Below are 22,750 nucleotides of genomic sequence, written 5' to 3' on the forward strand. Positions count from 1 at the left end.
CGCAATGTGTTATTGTACTGCGAGAATTTCAAGAACCTTGGTGCTGTTAACAGCGCGGAGGCTTTGTTTAAAAGCATTTATTCTTAATTTCTGAAACACTTAAAATTTTTAGAAACTGAATTCATTAATTACCTGAGCAGGTTTCTATTATGTAATGGTTTCTTTTTTGTGCTATTACCAATGGAGAATGACGTCAAGATAGGATTCCTTCTCTTACCAACCAGTAGCCTTGCTTGCTGTCCAGGATTTTGTATTAGCTGAAGAAATGTTGATGTTCTGCCCATATACATTTTGTTCTTGCATTAAAGGGGTCCATAGAAATCTGTATTAGGGACACTGCTCATTCAGACTTCTATCAGTGACCTAGATTCTGGTAGATTGAGCAAACCAGTGAATTTGCCGATGTTAACAAAACAGGGGCATTAGCAAACACTGCAGAGGCTACAACAGGAAATTCAAACTGATTTAGTTAGAATTCGAGACAGGGTAAACATTAAACTGATGTCACTTAATGTTGATATGTAGGTAGCAAAATCGGATGACAAACATAGAATGGAAAACACTGAAGTTGAAGAAGCACCTTATGAAAAAAGACAAGTAATTTTATTGACACTTGATTTGTCTTTCAGACAATGTGGGAACACAATGGAAAAATAAACAGAATATTAGGATGTAGACAATTTTTTTTAAGTTAAAATTTAAATCAAGGGATTATAAATTAAGAAAACTGAGATTTAGTCCCTCTGGAATCAGTGTAAAGAAGAATAATATAGCACATTCCCAGGTTCAAAGGAATGTCCTACTCGGACAGACTAAAAGAGCTTAATCCATTTAGTTTTTATCGGTAAAGACTGCAGCGGAGCCTGAAAACAGGAGCCACTTTAACACAAATGTTTTTGGGAGTGTAGAACAAACTGAAGTCAATACTATTGCTTCTTTCAAAACACATCTAATTTACCAGCAACCAAATGTTGGACCTCTTATCACTTCTTCTTAAGATTCTCAAATAAACATGTTATAATTTGCTATATTGTGTGTCAGTAATGTTTAAAATGTGAATATGAATATACATGTAAGATGTTACATTTTTTTTACATAAACTCCTTCATTTTCGTCACGAATCGAGTCGGCCGACGGCTGCAGGGCTGATCTCGCACAACGGAGCAACTACCGAACACGTAACCGCAGTTCATTGACCTGATTCATGGACTGCTCTCGCACACAGCACCTCAGTGAACTGGGAAGGAGCACACACACAAGAGGACTGCTGCCTACGTGTGTGATAAAGGATGAGATCACCCCCTCCACTCATTTCAGAACCATTCAGACCAGCTGCTCCCAGGGAAAAAGGCAGATTCTACACACACACACAATAAGTGTGACGCTGTGCCGATCTGCGTTCCGAAGAAAACGGTCATTCATTTCCTCAGTCATTCAGCTACAGAAACAGTGAGAGAGAGACAAGCCGGAGTGAGGCTGTGATGAGGTCATTTGTAGTAAGGAGCCTGATATCGGCAAAGGGAGGATGACAGATTGGCCCAGGTTTGAAACCCCCCCAAGTGAGCTCTCCCCCGCTCGCTGCGCGTCCCTCAACAGCATGAGTCAGCCCTGTACGGCTGCAGATACAGACAGCTTCCCTCGGTGCGCCGCGGAAGTAATGTATGACGTCTCAGAGTCTTAGCTCTACAAAACGCAGCTGCACAACCCGTTAACCATCTGGTCCACTGAGGGAGACAGTGGTGCAGGGGGGAGGGGTGCTGCTGAAGGTAGGAAATTTAATTGTTCCCCAACTCGGCATTACCTCCGTGCTAATAGGCCAAACCTAATCCATGACGCCAACTGTGATAAACTCATCGCTTTGAAAACAGATGGCTCAGTGCACCAACAAAAATTAATTGGATGGAGGCTTCAACTAAGAGCTAATATTTGCTACAGGCTCAACACAAACAAAAATGACCTTGCCCCTTTGGGGAACGTACAGTAAAGGAAACTTTTTAACAAAAACATGTCTTGCATTCTGCAACACTTAAAGGCAATGCTTGAAATGTATGATCCATTAGTGTGATGTTGAAAAATGAAGATTTAAAAGGTGTATGTATTTCTCTCATACTTTCTATATACATGCGACACAAGCTTCATTTTGCAGAAAGTTCTCTTACAGGACACTGCCTCACAGCTCAGGTGAATTTGATTGTTCTCCATGTATTTGCGAGGGCTCTCATTGGGTAGTCTGCCATCCTCCCAGAGATGTGCCAGCTACATTTGTTTTACCATTGTAAATTGTCCCTTTACAACAGACAGGCCCACTCTCAGGACAGGCTTTCGTTCTCGCCAGGATAAACTGCTTTTTGAGGATTGGAAAGGTTACCTTTAACATTCTTTATTTTCACCACTTTGATAAAATGTCAACATAAATCAGAGTGCTGCAAGCTGGCACGCAGTAGTGTAACACAGCCCTTGCATTGAATCGGCATTTGCAAACTCCCACAATGCAAAAGAAAAAACCTTAAATGATGAACAGCAAAGTAAAACCTTGTCACATGAAGGCTTATACAAGAGCTTCGTTAAACACTATAGTTAAGACTACAGGGTTAAACACCCTAACCAGGCTCTCTTTGTTAAATTTAAGAAGTTAAGCCACAGTCTTGGCACACATGACTCCTCAGTCATTCTTATCACTCTAGCAATTACAGGAGGAGTGTGGAGTGTCAACATCGACAGCCCATCCTGTCAGTGCAGATGGAATTCACATGGAAGGCACAGGGCAGTGAGAATCCAAGGTGAATCAGAGCCCAAGAAATGAACATGCTGTTTTAGCCAGAGCCTCCCTGCTGTGAAAGATCATGCCTCAAGCAGCCATTCCAGACAGGCCTGGACTCCCCCCCCCGAGTGAAAACACCCCAATTCACACTGAAGCACTCTGCATCTTGCACCAAAAGGAAGTGCTAAGAGATTAACAAAAGGGCAAGAGCAGGATTAGGGGAAGGGTGTGATGTTCTTCTCCACAATTTTTTTTCATAATGAAATAACCTTTCACAACTCTTAATCGAGGGGAAAAAATATGCTAGGTTAAATTCTTCTTTTCAAAGTCATCTCCAATACATCCGCTAGTATTTATGCAATGCCATCATTTATTTGCAATGACATACATGGTCATACATCTAAATGTCAGTTTAAGATATGAAAATGTGTTGCAAAAATGCTTACCTTTTCAGTTTCTCTAATTAAGAGTGTTTGGTATTTAATATGGGCATTCAATATTTAACAGCTGTTTAACCTTTTTTCCTTACTTTACTGACACACCTGCATGTGTTAAGAAACAGAATAAACACTGATAGTTCAGAAACTTTGCTTGAGCAATGTTGCATAATCCAATTGCAGATTCCATCATTCCCAATTTAAAAACCCAAGGAAAGCAGAGGACAACTCTGCCCCCTACTGTTTGTTGGAGAAGCAACTTAAATGATGCATCAGGGAGAAAGGGCTTGTGAGCATTTTATCATTTTATAATATCACTCAATTATCCAGGCAATGCCTAGCAGAATATTTAAATTTTAAATGGTGACTGAATTTAGGGATCACAGGACAAAAACCACAGGTTTAGCTCTGATCAATAGGTTCAAAGCTTTAGTTATCTCTAATGGAAATGTGGTGTAGATATCAATTATTTTTTATAAACATTGTTGCTCCTTAAACCCCACCCCCCAAAAGTAATGAAGGTCTGAGAAGCCGATGGCCTCAGGAAGGAGGACATAATACCTTCCCCACATTTACCACAGGACCAGAGCTTTCCTCAGCAGAGGAAATTCAGCAGAGAAGATGTTATCAGCCAGGCAGGCAGCCTGTTTATACTGAAAGTCTTTACAGTTGAAAAGAATTAAACCATCTGTGCCACGCTTTTGCAGACATCTGGTATTTCCATATTTCAATGGCTCTGGTTACACTAACAGTTTTCAGGAAGAACAGGTACTAAAGTACTACTATTTTTCAAGTAAAAGTGATTCAAAAATGAGAAAGATTCCAAAGTACCGTGCTGAGCAATTGCATATCTTTGCAATTATGTATATACATACAATGAGGCATTAAATACACAACAAATAAGTATTAAATCCAATAGTATTTGTAGCTTTTTAAATTTGTAGCTTTTTTTAGTTTTCCTTGTTGATTGTGATGAGACATTCAGTTCCCATAATGTTCCTTTAAATTATATTATTCATAGTTTTAAACCTTTTCTCTTCACATTCATCCCTGTAAAGGTTTTGAGTGTAGAATGTAGAACCACAAGCTCTGTTGAGCACAGTTCTACGGCTTTCATTTTATTACTAATTTCCCTCGTTTAAAAATTAACAAAATCTTCATTTTACCCAGAAAACTGAAATGAAACTGAACTGCCATTCACATTGACTTTCACAGCTATTCCAGATCATACCTTTACACACACTAATGCCACCTTTATCACTTTAAAGATGAGAAGATGAAAGAAAGAAACTCCAACAGCAAAGATTCAATGACTCTCCATCACAACTGCTATATAAGTGACATTTATTAGACATTTTGCTATATTTACAAATCTTGCACTTTTCTGGACAATAAAACTCGCCAAGGTGCAGTACTACTTGGCAGAAAGTACAGAAATTGGATCTGTCCATTTTTACGATGAAAAAGTCATCTTCACTCAAGAGAGACTTACACTAACCTAGAGAAAAAGTAGGTAGATCAAAGGGACCATGTCAAAAGTTCTCAGGTAAGCCTAGGGTGGAAAAAAACGAATTCAAGTTGGTAAGGAGTTGGAAAATCAGCATTAGACTGTCCTTCCCTAGACATTATTTCACAAGATAAACCTCTCCTGACACTGACAATGAATGTAGGGGAAAATCTTTTAAATTAATGCCCAAGCCTTGATCCACCTGAGCAACTTGAGTTCAGCTGAATGGAGACCTACAAGGAGCCTGACTACTCAAGCTCTTGTCACTTCATCATTACAGTAGTAGAAATAAGACATAGAACAAAAACTGGACCCCCTCACTTATGCTCTCCTTTGACATTTGGAATTAAGCAATTCCAGGTAATCTGCCTGATTGAACGTGCAGTAAAGCTGTGATTATTTTGTATACTGTTAACACACTTCGGTTAGGTAGATGTAGGACTTTTATATTTTTATACATGATGCATTTTGGACCCATCTCTCAACCTACTGTAAGTTCAAACAATGACCACGGAATTATATTCTATTAAAATGTTACTTTTTACACCTTTTGCTTTACTCACGTTTTATAAGAAACCATTTGCCAATCAGTCAATCTTTATTAATAAAGAATAAAGCCTGTAGTACTGCCTTGGTTTTTATTTTTATTTCTGGAAATTAACTACTTACAGCATTCCTTAGAATTATATGTTAAATTTCTGTTGTCCTGTATGTATACTTATGTTATAAAACATACCTATAAAGTAATTCTAAAGTATGCTATTTTCATAATTTTGAAGAAATTTCAACAAGGGTAGTTTTACTTTTATAACTTATGCAACAAAACACTGTTTTGAAATTATTTCAAGAAAATGTAATGTAAACCACTGAACTGTTGAGAGTCCCCATTGCTGAACTGCAAAATCATGGCCAGCATAAGGCTGGATTCCAAATCACTTACAGTTTGAAAAGATAGGGAAAAAAGCAAGACTGCCCTCTATTGGCTAAAAAGGGCATAGTGCATGCTACTGAGTAACTATGAACAGATAGTATGTAAGGCATTATTCGAACGTCACAGACTTGATTGCAAATAGCACTTAACATTAGCCACTAATGATTGAATGGTTACAGAATCTTCAGCATCCACTAGTAAAATTTTACATCTAGAAACATACAGAAAGAAATGTCTCATTCTTAAACGGTATTTTGTTATTTAAAGCAGTGATATTATTCCTTTTTGTCTTCTGTGATCTGTCTTGATTCACTTCCTGCAGGTGCACAGTTGATATTTGATGGAGTTTTGTTTTTTTTCTGCTTCCAGGACTCTAAATGCAGGAAGGGGGTTGTTTTTGTTTCCAAAAAGCAGCTGTGAAAGAAGGGCATTGAAACTATTAGACAAATTGTATTCTATTTTAAGAAACCGTAGATGTCTCACAGAAAAATGCAGGATGATTTAATGTGCAATATCCTCTCCAGGCACTGTGATGCTAATTTAATTGAGAAATGCTAGTAAGAAGCTGACTATTTTGGGTCTTAAGTTAAAAAAAACTTCACTTTTAGGAAAAGAGAAAATATACTGATTCAATTTTTACTTCAAATCACATAGACCATAAAGATAAAAAGAACAGAAGACAGAAATAAACCTAATTTCTATTTAAAATCAGCAAATTAATTGTACATTGCAGTACCAGTACTCAGCAGAAGAATACAGTGTGGTTAAATGGGTACTAAAAGTATCCTTTTTTTAATCTAAGATTTTATCCAGTATCAATTAACATGTTATAGTGCTCTTTGATATTTGCTTATCATTTCTGAACTTTCCATAGCCTTTACAGTCTGGTTCTCCATTAAAGAGATGGACTGTGTAAGATGAATGTTGTTAAAATGTGTCAATTTCTAACAAAAAAATGTTAAACAATGAACAATTTTCAATAATGACATGATGACTAAATATCTAAACATAAAATTAAATGCACTGTACACAGACTAAGATATGCAAGGTAGGAAAACAAACATTCAATGACCTAAAACATCTTAAGGTGTAAAGGAAAATAAGTCTCCAATTTCTGAATTCAAAATCCACCAGAAATACTGTTTAATCACAAAAAAAAGAATGAAGCTGTTTTTGATATTAAGAAAAAAATTCACATACAAAGACACCAACAGCAGAAGTAATACTTCAAACTCTGTAGTAGATACCAAGTATCACGATGGGAGTTGATGAGATTAGACACTTCACAGGTTAAATTCATTGGTTATTAGAAAATAAAAAGTGGAATGGGGCAAAAGCACATCACTTCTGTGTATCAGAGTCCCAAAACTCTGAGCAAAGAAATTCTTGTGCCCAGCATCAAAAACCTATGTTAAGGATCAGAGAGCAGTGCACTGTGGTCACACAATGGATGTCATGGGCACACTGAAACTGGTTGAAATCTAAGTATGCCACATGCACTTATGAGCTGCTGGGTTCACATCTGCCTGCCACGCCATCCCAGTGAATGTTTTTGTTCCCTCCTCAAACCTTGCTGCTTACCTTTAGTAAATGAAGAGGACTCTGGTACGAGGGAGAGTAGAAAAGCTTGAGTCTGACAGTTTCCTGACCTTCGCATAGTTGATGAAGCCCCTGAGGAACAGGAGGAATCCTACCACAATGAAAAATAAATATATATGAGAAATGCAGAACTCTTCCATCTCTATAGGCTAGCTTCACAAGCAATTTCAAGTTCACAAAGAACCAAAAACACAAGTATCTCTCTGTTAAAGCATATAAATAATTTCATAAAATGGCAACAATATGGAACAAACTGTAGACTGCTTCTGCAAACAGCAGCTCGTGCAACTCTGGATTTCACAGCAGCAACCAAAAATACTTGAGAAAACTACAGAGAGCTCTGCCAGGTATGCATTTGCTTTGTGATCTGGAGTTAGATGGCATTACTACACAGTGCCTATTCAGAATAAAATGTCCACCTGTGGCATACGCTAATATGAATAAAAGAAGGCACTGACATGGTCTGCTGATACAAGTGTGATATGGCTTGCACATTACATATATCACATGGGTTTGGTAGAGATATCAATTGTATTCAAAAACATTCCAAGATATCCACTGAACCAGCAATGTTGAAGAGGGGTTTAAATTAGACAAAGAGTGGGTGCACCACATACTTTGTCCATTCTCGAATATTCACAACCAATGAAATGGATGGTGGAGGCATGTTTCATCTCTCAATTCACTGTCCTGACACAGCTTGCTCACTGAATTCCTGAGTACCTTCTGAAACATGGTTTCCTCTCTCAACCCCATGCACCAGCAGCCCACATTAGCAGAGTGTGTTATATGCATGTCAAAGGATATACTTTTCTGAGAATTAATATATCAAAAATATATACCACTTTAACAGTAAGAAAGTGAGCTGGATATTGACACTCACCCAGTACAAGGAAGACCCACCAGAGCCAGTACTGACCATCAAAGTACCCAGGGAAATAGGTAGAAAACTGAAATGGAAAAAAATAAAATTATGAGGACAAACCTTTACAATATACATAAAATAAGAGTAAGAAATGCACAAATTTGACAAAAGTGCTTAATATATATGCATGCATTTCTTTATACACCTCTTATATAATCACCGTATGTGGAAAAGGAGCAATGGGAATATTATTTCAGGAGCTCTAATGGCAGGACATAAAGAATTTTCTTACCCGCACAATAAGGATCCATTTGATGAGTGACAACCCAAACCCAGAAATAGCCCCATATCTTCCTGCAGCAGAGGTTGTGAGGCAGAAGGACAGGAAAAATCCAATCCAGTTAAACAGGAAAGCCACTGAAAATGCAAAAATTAAACAGATTTCACCAAATATCTGTCCACAGAAGTGTTGTTTTCTTTTTTCCACTGGTTTCCAGGGATCTGGAATGCCAATGCCAAGCACATGATCCCAGACACTGAGTTATTTCAGTGATGTCAAGGAGTCACACAATTTGCTGCATGTATAAAACCAGGGATCTTTAGTTACGCGGTGTCCTAATGGAGACAAGGGCCTGTAAACTATGCACAAAAGGAAAAGACAGACCAAATAAAAAACATTTTAACAAGTCTTTTGTAGTACCAGGGGATACTGCAAGGAGATGAATCTCAAGAGACCTTACCTACTCCAAAAAGCAGCAAAACAATAACTAATTTCAAGGTAGAAGTCACGTTACATACAAATCTGGTTGTTATATTAGACTAAAAATGTTTTAATATGAAGCTATTCCTTCTCAATCACCAAGGCAATTAATTCTCCAGTGTGTGATTTTACCATCTGTATTTTCAAAGCAATTAGATTTGCCAAGGCAATTAGAAGTATTCAGTATCCACAAGAGGGCAGTTGTACTACAATCATCTCTCCTTTTTTCCATTTGTTCATTTAATTGATGTTTAAGACACTACAGACTTACATAAATTGATCCAATCTGTTTTGTGTACTATGCATTTGTGTTAAGTGCTCTTATGGCTCACGTCTCTGCACACCTGTGCAACAGAGGAAGCCTTAAACAATGTTGCTTATAAAAGGAATATGTATGGATTCAGGAAATGCAGAACAAAGAGTGACTAGATTTCTTGAGCTCTATGGCTGTACTGTTTATCCTAACTACATTCATGTAGCATTTTTGTAGCATGCTTGGCATTGAAAAAATATATTATTAAAATATACCATTAGCTCTTTAAAGAGCTATCCTCTTTAAATTACTTAATTTTTATTGTATTAGTAAAGCTTCTTACAAAAAACCTGAATTAACTTGACAATTTTTAACATAGCACTCACTGAAGAAAGTTAGCATAAATATGCCATCATTCCCTATCCTCAGCTGATCTGCATCATCGAAGTCATCTCTTGCCACAAAGTCATCATCCTGAAACAGACAAGAAAAAAACAAACTATTAGAACTTTAAATTCCTGGGATATCCATGATATTCTAAAACAGCAAAAGATGACAAATTCTCATTTTAATTGTCTAGCAAGAGGATTTTAATAAATGATCACAAACTATTTCATATTACGCAAAAAAGAACCTGCAATGTTCCTTCATTTGAAGATTATTAATCTATACTCTATATATGAGTGTATATATATACACACACACAGATTCTATATGTATGTAAAACAACTATGATTATTTATCGTCAAAGGTGTTCAGCTACAATTTAAAGATTATTTAATTGTTGATTTCTGAACACTGCTAACCACATTGCAGTTTCTTTTTTCTTGGAACTCTGAAAACAAGGTGCTGTCTGTCTGTTTACACATCAACGCTGTTTTACCACATCTCCAAAACCAGTTATAATATCACACCCACACTTGTGCTCTATTACTGTACCTCCAGCGAATTGCCAGTTACATCATCAAAAGTGTCCAGGCGTTCCCTGTGCTGTACGTAAGCAGTTTGTGGCAAAGAAACACAAACCAGTAAAACAGGACTAGAATAAAAGTCAAATAGAAATATACACCTAAATGACGTTTACACATTTACATTCAATGTAATCATTTAGGTAGCTACAGATTTTTGAAAACAAAATAAAAAGCAAGGAGAATGAGAAGGAAATGAATACTTTGGCCTGGTAACTCTTGTACTCACAATGTCCTTTTTTAATAATGTGCGAGTCCAATGTAAATTTTAAAAACATCAATTGAGTCATTCAGGTGTTTTTTATAAGAACATAGCTACAATACCTGTGTATGTAAATCCAATAAACAATTGTCACCAGTAGGACAAAAGTAAAGTGTTTTCTCATGAAACCAGGAATATTTAAAAGATGTTTTTCACATGTTTGACTTACTCTACCTCATGTCACAGTTCCAGACAATCTCCTTTTTACCACATTGCCCTGCAATGACTATCGGTACAATCTGTGAGTACGAATGGGAAAGAAAATCAGAACGCACCCTTCCAGTGACGAGAGGAATTGTTGCTTCAGCTTTGGTTCTTTCAGCTTCGTCGTAAGATGGGAGTGATGTGGCAACATTGTAAGAAGGTGGTTTTGGAAACCCTGCCTCATCTTTATAATCAAAGTAAGCTAAAATAGAAAAAAAGGACATTTTTTTTCCAACAAACAATACAACATATTTTGCTCCCAAGTATAATCAGCTACAAGAAGATAGTAGTTTGAACAGTAGGTTTACTTAATTCATGCAGTTTAATGTCCCAAAATATGTACATTTTTCTTAAAAAGCAGTGACCAACTGTGGTACTGTAAAACCACAACCCTAATCTTCCTTAATCTTCTATTTGTAAAAACTGTAAGACTACTTTCTACCAGTAAAACTGATCATGTCAATTAAATCACGAAATACCAATACCCTTCAGAAAAACAATACAATTCATCTCTATACTTGATTCATAAAATATCCCATGCTTGATTCAAATTAAACTGTTCCAAGGGTTTAGGAATTTGACCATTTAAGGTTAATCTCTAAAACCTGCTGGATTGTGGCTGTCTAGGACCACGGATAAACCTCAGTGGATAGATGCATTGATAGGTCAAAATGGGAAGTTATAAATACGGGTGACGAGGTAAAAGTAAAATGTGCTTCACTAGTAGTAGATGTTTCACTAGCATTCTTACTTAGGCTTGCTTACCTGCATTGTCTGCTGCAATGCTGCTGTATGGAGGAGGGGCATCAGAAGCAGCTTGGGAGCTTTCTCCAGGCTCCTCCTCATTCGGCAACTGGAAAAGCAGTAATACCAAAAATAAAATCCCACATTCAACAGCCTGTTGACTTTATATTGCTCATTTTTAAAGAACTCCCCTTTCCAACAAGCAAGGAAAGGGACTCAAACCTGTAAGTCATTCTCCAGTGAGATCTGCTTTGTGCTCATGTGTCTGTGATGTGCTGAAAGGATTGAAATATTGCCAGATTACACAATCACTGGAACCTCTTTTAAAGATAGATTCTCATCTAAAAGAGCTTATAAAGAGTACTGCAAATCTCCATTGCAATGCTACCATTTTGTTCTCTGCCTTGCATCATCCTGCAGAGCTATTTCCCTCTGACCCCCTGAACCCACACACAGCCAAAAAGAAACATCACCCATAACGGAACAACACTGAACCCGTCATCCTTTTCACAGTTGTATCTGCCCAGCAAGCTGCTTCACAGAATCAGAGACATTTTCCACTATCTCATTACTAACATTGCTAATGCTGGGGTTTTGTGGTTTGTGAGCAGTGTGATAGATATCCATACAACACTCATACAATTATTTATTGTAGTGCACAGATACATTACAGCGCTCTTACACATGCCCATACACACAAATATTGCTGCACTGGATCAGGAGATTTGATGTAATTTTTTTTAACACTGTGAAAACAAAACTGAAGGATTTTTTAAATCAAATCTGAAAAAAATGTAAAGATTTGGAAATCCAGGCAGTAAAGGCCACAGTTAAACTTTGGAATTCACAAATAAAGTATAAGGACTGACTGAGTTTCCTTTTTTAGTTGAACCAAGGAAACACTGCTGATGCAGCCAAGAGACTAGCACAGGCTTTCTAAAGGGCTGGCTGACTGACTCTTAGATACCTGGGACTAAAAAGAACAGTGCTCCATCACCCCTTGTGAAATTTCGTAGTATCGGTTTAATCTTCTCTTTTGAAAATAAATTCATCTTAACTTAATCTTTAAGAGACATACTTATGTAGTTTTAGAACTCTTGAGAGCTTTAAATGAAACGGTGGCTTTAGAGCTTTCCAGTATTTCTCTAGTTGTATAATCGTGGTGTTACTCAAAATTCAGCCTGTTCTAGCACTGCCACGTTTGAAGTACTCGGCACATTTCTGTAACTCATATCCTGAATAGGATGTCTTTTGTCTGCTTGGGTAACCAAATGAATCATCTTTTACCTCACATGACATGCACATTTTGCTGAGGGATCGAAACCATTGCTTGTGATTGAAAACAGGGAAATGTCAGTAACAGATTATACAGAATTCAATTTCTATTCTTAAATGGATCTACTGTAAAAAAAAAACCTAAGAAAATACAAAAGGGGACATTAACTCTGGAAGCATAGATAAGCTTTTCCATTAATCGGTTTGGCAAGCTGAAAAATAAAATTTTCATTGTAAATGAAAGCCTGTAGTTTCATGTACATTTCTTTCAGAAATCCACTACATGTATGTATAGCAGGCTGGCAAGGGTGGTGAGAATTTTACGTTACTTATGGAAACACTTTCACAAGATTTTGTTTGCTACAGCTAGGACTACTCCCCTATTCCATAATAATAACCTATTACAATAAATAAGCTATTACAGTTAAAACTAAGGATAATTAGAAGGAAGGTTTCTACTAATTACAATTCCTTAGTGTCCTACAATAAAAAGAGACAGGTCTAGATAATGCTGCACAAGGGAGGGAGAAGATTTAGTACCTTGAAACACAAAAGCACCCTATTCATGAGGAAGACTGAAAATTCTTCTAATCTATATCTTCCAATTCTCTTCTCTGAAAAGTGTTAGTGTTGAAAACTAGAATGCTTACAACGGTAAGCATTTCTGCCTTGCAACTCTAGGGTCATGCATTCATTTCCATGCCCAGGGTGCTATCTGGGTGCAGCCTGTATGTTCAAATGGGTTTCCTCCAGGTGCTCCAGTCTCCACCCATAATTGGCTTTTGGGAACACTGACTCTGGTGTGACTGTGTGTACCCTGCAATGGACTGATATCTCCTGTCCAGGGTGTGCCCTGCCTTGTGCCCATAGCTGGACAGGACAGGCTCCAGCTTCATCATAACCTTGCATTGGATGAAGCAATTATAAAATGGCTGGATGGATTATTCATCACTGTGAAATTGAAACTAGTTTGACATAATAATGCTGTACTAATGTATGCTTAAGCAACATATTAAATGCTATGCTTGTGGTTTTCTAAGAAACCTTAATATAAACTGAAAGTGTAAAATGAGTAGTTATTTGTTAGTGTTTACATTACATTAGGACTTGATTATACAAGTCAAAGGAAACGAAGTGAGCTTTTCACAAATCACATGAATTCTTCAGTAATTCCACAAGCTAGGTACTGCTGTAAAATTCCAATAGCATGCATGATGACTACAGAGTAGGGGAGGTTTGAGGTTGATTTTTTGTATTAAACATGTCTCTCATTTCTGACTCACTACCTAAAAAACAGTGGAGAAAGTTAAATAGCTGAATTCTATGCACAACAAAACTTCACATTAAAGGCCGTCTTAATCTCTTTTGATTTTCACAAAACCTAAGAAACAATTCTGGCCAAACAACCACAATCAAAGAATAATTCCTACTTCAAGACTGTGATTGTTACATTTTGTATATTAGAATATGAAGATCATGTAGGAAACAAAGCCAAATACAGAAGCTCGATGATGATAATTTGCTGAGAAGCAGTCATTGCTGTAAGCAGGAAGGAGGTATTCATCATTGAAATGCATCTCATTTTGGAGTGATTTTGATTATCTAAAGAATGCGTTTTAAATGTCAAAATTTTGTTATGGGAAGCTGGGGTTGAGTGGATACCGAATTACTTTATAAAGACTTAACATGAGGGATAGTGTACAGCACAGAGCTGCTCCGGCCATGTAAGCCAATTATATTATTTTCTTTAAATAGATTTGCGCATTAAAAAGCCTTGAGCACACCTTTATATGTAGCTATCAGTAATGCTACCAGTAGTAATGTATTTAATAGTTTACATCTTGATTCATTTATTAAATGTCAGAGCTGAGATCTATCTTTTGTAAAAGCATTACATTTGATCTAAACCATTTTTGCATTTTACAAATTAACAGATCGTAATAAAACTAGTAAAAGTCTATATTTAAAAAGATACCTTCGTCTCAAATCGTAAAACAAAACAATGCCAGTCCCTCATACATATCGTGTTATATAATGCTATCAAATGCATAATTTAGTCCCTCTTCCTGTTTTGTGTTTTGAGACCAGAATCTACCAATTATGTCTACCAAATGAAACCTTTGGCCTACTTTGGTGACGCTTAACTACAATAAAAGAATATAGCGAACATTTGTTGAAATATACAGAAAAGGTGAAATGGTTTCATAGACACATTTTCCTAATGTAGAAAATAACGAAAACCCCCCACCTTGATAACGTCATTGTAGCCATTGTTTTCATATATACGTTATACTTTAAACAGTATCTGCCCAAAGACCATGAATAACATTCGTCTAATACTGCCTAAATACTATTTCAGATCGGTTAAACCAGACAGAAATGCCTCTATTATTTAGATCAAAATGTTAGGAAGATGTCAAACCAAATCCTGAAGGCTTTCGATTTAAAACTTAATTCGCACTTCTTACCTACTCCGGGTCTCGTCGACTCAAAATGTAGATTAAAATAAGTTTTTGTTTTATCTTAACAGAAAAATTTAAAGGTCTGTAGGCGAAACATCAGGAATTATTAATCATTTGGCCTTGACCGGCTTAATACTGTATAACATTTCAAAACAATCGGGCCTAATATCCTCAATACATCACCGGTGTTTCCTACACGAAGTAAAAGCTGCCGTCCCTTGAATAGACGGTTCGGCCTTCCGTTTTCACCCGGTCCGCTAAACTAACTTCCACTTACCTGCTGGTATCTACTGCTTTGCTCAGCCATTCTTCCGTCAGCGCAAAAGCCTTTAATAAAGTAATGTAAGCAAACCAGATTGTAAAGATTTATCCCCGACTTATTCTTTTTGTGCCAAATCTGTGTAAAATGAAAGAAACGCCTCGTCTGCCAGGCTCTGAAATTCCACAGGGGGACACGTTTCCACCCTTTTCCCCGCAGCTCAGCAATGGCAGTCCGTGCGATATAACGAAACAAGGTCGAATACTGCCACCCCAGACCAAACCACGACTTCTACTGAAGATGCTTTCTTTTTTCTGCTGTGTATTTTTCCATACTGTGGCATGTTTTATAATAATAAAACGATTATACAGACGTTTATAGTAGTCATTTAATTATTTTTTATTTATTCATGGTTTTCCAAGTATATCCCAGAAAACAAAAATAAATTTAAATCCAAGTTGGTTTTGCTGCTGATTATCATAATAATTTTCACAACGTTATTTAATTATTTTTGTGGATAAGTTCTTGTTATCAAACCTATCATTAAGCATTAACAGGCCTAATTATGTTATTTTATTTTGATTTTTATAACGATAATATTTTTATTATAGTTATTATTTTTTTAGTTATTATTTTTATTATAATAGTATGAGTCCTTTGAGTTGAATAACTCAAGACAGTGAGAGTGCAATCGTTCTACAGTGTAATTTTACACAGTGAGCTTTCATACCTTTTAAAAATAAGTGTGACATCCTCTTTCCCTAAATCCATTTGGGTTATTTCTAAGTATTGTTAAGAGAGATCATTTATTAAGAAAGCAAATCTCATTATGCAAGCAAATTAACTTACAAATAAATGTCAACTATGTGTAAGGCTTTCAAATCTTTATAATATTTAGGGTAAACAAATTTGGTCAAATCAATAATATTGCTGGTATGTTTCAAGTGTAAGTCAAACACAGATGGGCATGCAGTATTGCAGACAGGTTACAAAGGCCGTGATCTCCCCTCTTTTGTATGTTTTCTGATATTCTTGTGCTCTTGTGCCTAAAAATGTCTTAATTTCTTAATTTAGAATTTCCCCTGGTTTGAGTTTGTTTTCTTAAATTTTATTTACTTATTTCTCCATGGATACCAAGTTTGATGTAACTGGTATCTTATTAGACAGTCTGACAACTTTTAAACTTTATTAATTCATAATCAGTAAAAAACCTGCACTGGAAAAAAACGCAGTCTGAATTGTGCCTTTTATTGTGGAATGGAAAGGATAAAAACAATACTGCTGACAGTCACTGAAAGCTTTGCAAGTTGGTGGAAAACAAGGTCAGTTTCTTAGGTACTTTATGAGAATGGGATAGGTGGTCCCTATGTGCTTCTGGTTGTAGTGGTGGCAGACAATCTCTACTTCATAGATGCTGAAAGACACTTTAACTCTTTCATTAGGGGAAGTCAAAAAACAGAGGGTGTAGAGAGCAAACTCGAACTCAGGACTGACTCCAATGAAGATACTGCCTTTGGGCTTGATCCCATTCTTCCAGCTGAACTGGAGGGCCAGAATATGCTTCTCCTCATCAGGCTAGGTGACCACAAAGATCAAAAGAGGAAACAAGAGTTAACCATGTTATACCTTGATCTTATTCACAATTCAGTACTGACAAACAAGATGAATACGATGTTAAAAGATTAATTTGAATTTCTGTTTAATCACAGGCTTTGTAGAACTGAATATCAGGGACAACTGTATTCTGCATGTAAGCCTTCATACGTCTCACTTTGCCTGCAAAGGCAAACTACTGTATAGTACAACTACACAGCATTTAATTTGTCCAAACCGTTAAAACGGTGTTTTTCTAACTTGGGGTCCAAGATGAGGCAGATTTAAAAAAAAACATAAATCATTTAAAACATGACTTAAGCTCGGGCACGTGCAGCTTCTTTGTTTGATCAAACCTATATATTTTAAGGTAAACTTAAAGGTGTGATTTTCCATGTATTCTTAATTTTACTTAAATTTAAATATATTAATCCATCTTTTTCATTCTGTAGTAGGTATTAAAAACTGACCGTCAATGACTATTTAAGTGGTGCGAAAACATTTTGAAAACCAAAGGGGTACTGGCTGCAGAAAAGGCTGCTTTAAAATAACGCGCTGCCCCCTGGTGGCAAAATATATAAGGAAGACTGAATATGGTTTCTAGATCCATGCATCCATTTTCTAACCACTTCATAAAATTCAGTGTTGTGGGATGAGCAGGAGCCTATCCTGGCAAGCAATGGGTATAAGGTGGGGTTCAACCTGGACTGGACGCCAGTCCATCACAGGGCACACACACTCACACTAGGACCAATTTTCCCAGTAGGTTTGTGAACTGTGGGAGGAAACCAGAGCACCCAGAGGAAACCCATGTGAACATTTTATAACACTCATAATGCTATTTCAACATAAGGTGTGTTACATTTTGTACTTTGTTGTTTGTGTAGTGATCAAAGTCCAACTTCAATAATCCAGCCATCTTAAGAATCATGTCAAGGAGTCTGTAATCACCACTGTTCATAGACCTATTCACTTAATAATTAATTTTTCAAAAATAAAAAACAACACTTGGAGTTAGTAGCGCATAATAGGTATTAATAGCAAATAGTGAAATATGATGATATGGTTGTGAGCTTGGAAAACCCAAAATTGTCTTTAAAAACCTGAAAAAAATAATCTAGGGAAGATAAACCTGTTTCTTTTTTTAACAAAACAACTAACCCATAAAGAATTTATCTCACGCAAAGCTATTTAGAAACAAATATTTATCTTCCATAAAATTGGTAAAATGACAGTGCTTTAGATGAGACATGAACATCTGTGAATCCCATGATTTAGCTCACGCATAGCTCTGAAAAAAAGGAATTAATCATCTGCACTGGAAACATTCAGTGCAGCACCTTGGGTGTTATGCAGTATCAAAAAAGCAAATACACAGGTAAATTCTCAGCTTCTAATCCTAAACAGTTTGCTCACTTGAGGTGAATTTGCATCCAGACTGTAACCCCTGTAGTCAACGTGTCCCAGCTTTTCCTGCAGATATAACTGGATCCAGTTGTGGAAGCCGATGACAGTACGGCCTCCTCGCGTCTCTCCCACAAACACATGTTCAAAGCCTGACGAGTCCGGCCTGAAGGAAAGACAGGATACAGATATCAAACTCCTTATTTGTGTGGGTTTGCTGAAACAGTTAAAAAAATTCTCACACTCTCACCATGGGTCACCTTTCCATCCCTCCATTTTCTAACCGCACTTCCAATTCAGGGTTGTTGGGAAAGTCAGAGCCTATCTCGGCAAGCTGCAGGCTGAAGGCGGGGTACACACCATGGAAGGGATGCCAGGCCATCACAGGACACAGGCAGACACAGACAATACTGACATTAGGGCCAATTTTCCCAGAATCCAGTTAATCTACCAGTATGTCTTTGGACTGTGGGAGGAAACTAGAGCACCCAGTGGAAACCCGTATGAACACATAGAGATCATAGAAACTCCACACAGACAGCATCCCAGTCTGGATTTGAACTGAGGGCCCATTATTATTTTATCTTGTATATATACGGTTCTTTCCTTTGGGAATACCCCTTTGTTTACTGACCAAACAAAGGGACTCACTGTCCCTGGTGTGAGTGAGTGAGTGTGTGTCTGTGTGTCTGCCCTGTAATGGACTGGTGTCCTGTCCAGGGTGTTCCCTGCCTTGAGCCTGTTGCTTGCTGGGATAGGTTCCAGCTCCAACATTGATCCTGTATTGGATAAAGTGGTTAGAAGAGGACCATTTATCAGAGATTATTCACCTATATTCCTTCCCACTCAATCCGAAATTCAGGTGGTGGAGAAAACAGGAGGTGAAGAGTGTACACAACTTTACTCCTAAAAAAACAGGAAATAAGTCCACACTAGGGTAATAAAAAAAATCCTTTTGCCTACCTGGTAGATCCTCTTCTGGCATATAGCTCAAACCAGATGCGGTAGAGCTGCTTTTTGAATTTTTCAGTGTCCTCAGGAGATAGCTGCTTTTCCACGAGATATTTGTGGGCGATCTATGGTGAAAGCATAAGAACAAGTACCAGAAAGGTTAATGTTACTGTGTCCCACTGGATAATGTCACCACTTTTTCCTTATGTTTTTTGATTGAAAGATTAACAGATTTCCAAAGGATTCCTTCACACACAAAAACGTAAAAAAGGCCATAAGTGGAGATCAAGAGCAGAGGTCAAATAGAAGGCACACCTTATTTGTATTTGTGGGTGTTGGAACAAATTGTCCAGCACAGCTGTTGAAGAGTGGGATTCTTTAAGACCATCTGGCTAGTTTAGCAAATCATTAAGAATGGGCTTCCTCTCATTTGCAGCACTTATTGTATTCTTACATTTTATATATTAATATTACTAGAATAGCCTGCATAAATGTGTAGTTACATTTGAAAATAACAGAAACATACCCTACAGTATAGTTTATATAGGTTTAATAATGTATCTAAACCTATAGTATATATAAAGTGCAGACCTACTCAAGTATTTTCACTATCAATCCTGAACTCTGACTGAAAATGTCTTTAGACAATACTAGAAATCCAGCTTGGAAGCAGTGAAATGCCAGGAAAAAAATTCAACTTCAACATTCAACATCGACCTTCTTCCACTGGTCAGAGGTAAGCAGCTACCTTCATGGTGGGAGTGTTCATGACCGAGTTGAGGAACCTGTGGTTTTCAGCTTCCTCTTCTGGGGTCACGACCTCAGGCTCGCCTGTATCACTTTCATAGTTGTCAAGGAGAGAGATGAAGGCTAAAGTGGACAGATCAGAACAAGTCTTCAACTGAATCATGTGGGACACAGGGGATGCAGAGAAAAATACCAGCCCTGGGTCATGTTAAAACCGGTAGCAAAGGTAGGAATATGCAGTTATTGCTTGAAAAAAAACTCACCAAGGAAGGTTTCCTTTTTAAAAATGTTTTCATCCACAAATGTGAACAATGGTGAAGTAGCCCCATCATTTCCATCATCATTGGACTGCGTGATACCCGCCTTTTCCTCCAATATCATAAAATGGACTTGTTAGAGAACTGTCTCAGTGCTACATACAACAGATCAACAGGTCAGACAAGCAACCCTAATCCATTGGCCTGACTGAATTTATAGCTTTCACAATGATGGATATTCACCTTTCTCTTATATTGCCATGTGAGGGATATGCTACCAGACTCATGTGATTTCTCTTTGACCAAATGGACATGGAAGTGGGGTTCTAAAGACTATCAGAATACAGATTCTTAATTCACATGAAGTAAAAAAAAACAATACAATAGCATTGTAGCAAACCTACATTTTCACTTTTGCAGATTAACAATGTGCTTCTTAATACTAATCCATAACTATGTTTAAGGATTTTATTTAAAAACAAACTATTCTACTTCACGGACACTACCCAAAAACATTTGCTGTAGATTTCATGGTAAAAACGTCAAGTTGCCTTTGGCTATCAGCATGGCCACTGGTACCTGCAGAGAAATTCGGTAGTCCTTGCCAGGCTGCAGCCGGTTCATATCATTGTCCCAAAGCTCTTGTGCCATCGCCGATAGTTCGGGGTCGCTTTCATTCATGATGCAACAGACTCCAGGTGGGACCAGTTACCTACCAAATCCTCAGTCACCTCAGTAATAAAGCTGTGTGAAATCAACCATATGGGCATAAGAAAGATTATAAATGAGAAGACCTCTGTATATACATCATTTGGCTGCTAAGTAGCTAATTGATCTGATCTTGCATCATGCCCAGTTGTTTCTTTAAAGACATGATGGTATTGACTTCAGCATTCAACACTTGCTACATTCTTCCACCACCTTTTGTGTAAAGAAATGCTTCGTGTAGCCTCTGGTTCATGTTTCAATGCTGACTCTGAAGAAGCCCAGTGAGAGGTCTATGTGTTTATTTGTTTTCAATGCTGCTAAATCTTAAACAGTGTTTTTGCGTATTGTACTTACATTTGATTGTATTATAAAATATTGACTTTCCTTAGTAAAAGGACCCAAACATAATAGCGCAATGAAACAGACAATGAAAAATTGCACATAATACTACGGCATCCAAAAATGTCCCTTATGAGGACTATACTAAGTGGATCAGTGTGTCAGCAAACTGTACTGTATATATTATAGGGGTAAGAGAACTCATGGATATCAAATTAATCAAGACTTGATTTCACTCTCTGTGAGTGACCAAAACAAATAATAATTACAACATGCAAATTAAAAAAAGCAAACCATCCATTTTTTGTTGTAGTAGAGATGCAAAACAATGTTTTCTTATTCAGTATACTATGTAAACAGTATAGTAGAGTATGTAAACATAGAGCACATAGTGCTTATTGTTACATATTGCATTTCATATTGAATATTGCTTATTGCATAATCAAAGTAATTGCCTTAGAAAAGTCTGAACTTGCCTTCACTTAATAATACCACATGGATACATATATTGTGAATACTGTTGGCCCTGTAGACTATCAGCTTCATGCCTGCAGTACATTATACTGGTTTGTCTTATTGTAATCTTGATTTATATTATTTATATGCTGCCTTTGCTATTAATATGTCCTTTTTTAAAAAGTTTAAAAAGTTTTTCTAATATTTTAAATAACCTCAATGGAATATTATTCAAAATAAGGTACATAAAAATACATCATTAAAATGTAATCTCAACTCACATCACAACTCAAATCACATTTAAAACAAATGAGATCTATTTAACTAACATCTGTGGAAAGCTGTAGAAAAAACACAATAGAAATTTCTTATTAATACTGAATCATTGAATTTAATAGTGTCTTTGCAGTCCTGTTTTTCTGTCACCTTTTAAAAAAATATTTTTAAATACACATCTGTAGTCCATGTCAAATCACATTTTCTTTATTAAAAATAAATTATTAGAAAATATATTACATATTATATTTTCTTACAAGTACTTGTAAGATTTCAAAACCAGATTCACGATGACGTCTATGAGCTATGTTTGTTATCACTCTCCACGGCATAAAATATTCATCACGTTAACGTTTACTACAATACTGTGTTCTCAGCTCCTTGTCTCATAACAATTGCCCTGGACTCATTAGTCCTCTCCTGACTTTTCTTCTTTTCCGAGTATCTGAACATCCACACAGCACACACCACTGACCTTTTTTTCCTTCGGCTTGCAGCAACCATGTGTAACGTTCTGGAACCTGTTTGTAAAAACAGCAGTACCTTTACTGCTGTAGACACGATGGTGTTCCTACAGCACGAGTCAGAAAAGGGACAGTTTTAAAGGGTTGTTCAGTGTCAGCAACTCTGGTCAAAGGGATTAAGCTGTGTGTGCTGCCTTTGAATCTCTTGCTACAGATGAATTCTGTCTTTGTTTTCTTTGGTATGGTATTGTTCTTTTCTGTCCCAATA

General features: G+C 37.0%; 2 protein-coding genes across 2 annotated transcripts; both read right to left on the reverse strand.

Annotated features, from left to right (window-relative positions):
- Positions 1 to 4,525: 4,525 nt before the first annotated feature.
- On the reverse strand, positions 4,526 to 15,560 carry ndfip1 (Nedd4 family interacting protein 1). Its single transcript, XM_006631803.3, has 8 exons — positions 15,306 to 15,560; positions 11,313 to 11,400; positions 10,619 to 10,749; positions 9,500 to 9,587; positions 8,393 to 8,517; positions 8,119 to 8,185; positions 7,218 to 7,326; positions 4,526 to 6,050 (listed from the first exon to the last, which is right to left on the reverse strand). The coding sequence occupies exons 1-7, from the start codon at positions 15,333 to 15,335 to the stop codon at positions 7,220 to 7,222; spliced, it is 636 nt and encodes a 211-aa protein (XP_006631866.1). The 5' UTR covers positions 15,336 to 15,560; the 3' UTR covers positions 4,526 to 6,050; positions 7,218 to 7,219.
- A 962-nt stretch (positions 15,561 to 16,522) lies between these two features.
- endou2 (endonuclease, polyU-specific 2) lies at positions 16,523 to 22,729 on the reverse strand. Its single transcript, XM_006631868.3, has 7 exons — positions 22,494 to 22,729; positions 20,819 to 20,983; positions 20,246 to 20,351; positions 19,984 to 20,105; positions 19,248 to 19,360; positions 18,297 to 18,450; positions 16,523 to 16,862 (listed from the first exon to the last, which is right to left on the reverse strand). The coding sequence occupies exons 2-7, from the start codon at positions 20,918 to 20,920 to the stop codon at positions 16,611 to 16,613; spliced, it is 849 nt and encodes a 282-aa protein (XP_006631931.1). The 5' UTR covers positions 20,921 to 20,983; positions 22,494 to 22,729; the 3' UTR covers positions 16,523 to 16,610.
- Between the last annotated feature and the right edge of the window lie 21 nt (positions 22,730 to 22,750).

This window comes from Lepisosteus oculatus, chromosome 11, assembly GCF_040954835.1.
Source record: "Lepisosteus oculatus isolate fLepOcu1 chromosome 11, fLepOcu1.hap2, whole genome shotgun sequence".
Classification (NCBI taxonomy): domain Eukaryota; kingdom Metazoa; phylum Chordata; class Actinopteri; order Semionotiformes; family Lepisosteidae; genus Lepisosteus; species Lepisosteus oculatus.

What these genes read in the sequence shown, in the direction of transcription:
- ndfip1 (XM_006631803.3), bottom strand. Translation starts at nt 15,335, where the DNA reads ATGGCTGAGCAAAGCAGTAGATACCAGCAG. An exon ending in AAAGCAGTAGATACCAGCAG is followed by an intron (nt 11,401 to 15,305) that starts GTAAGTGGAAGT and finishes CTGCTTTTCCAG; the next exon opens with TTGCCGAATGAGGAGGAGCC. An exon ending in GTGGGTCTTCCTTGTACTGG is followed by an intron (nt 7,327 to 8,118) that starts GTGAGTGTCAAT and finishes TCATTGTGGTAG; the next exon opens with GATTCCTCCTGTTCCTCAGG.
- endou2 (XM_006631868.3), bottom strand. Translation starts at nt 20,920, where the DNA reads ATGAATGAAAGCGACCCCGAACTATCGGCGATGGCACAAGAGCTTTGG. An exon ending in TAAAAAGGAAACCTTCCTTG is followed by an intron (nt 20,106 to 20,245) that starts GTGAGTTTTTTT and finishes TGTCCACTTTAG; the next exon opens with CCTTCATCTCTCTCCTTGAC. An exon ending in TGGATGCAAATTCACCTCAA is followed by an intron (nt 16,863 to 18,296) that starts GTGAGCAAACTG and finishes GTGGTCACCTAG; the next exon opens with CCTGATGAGGAGAAGCATAT.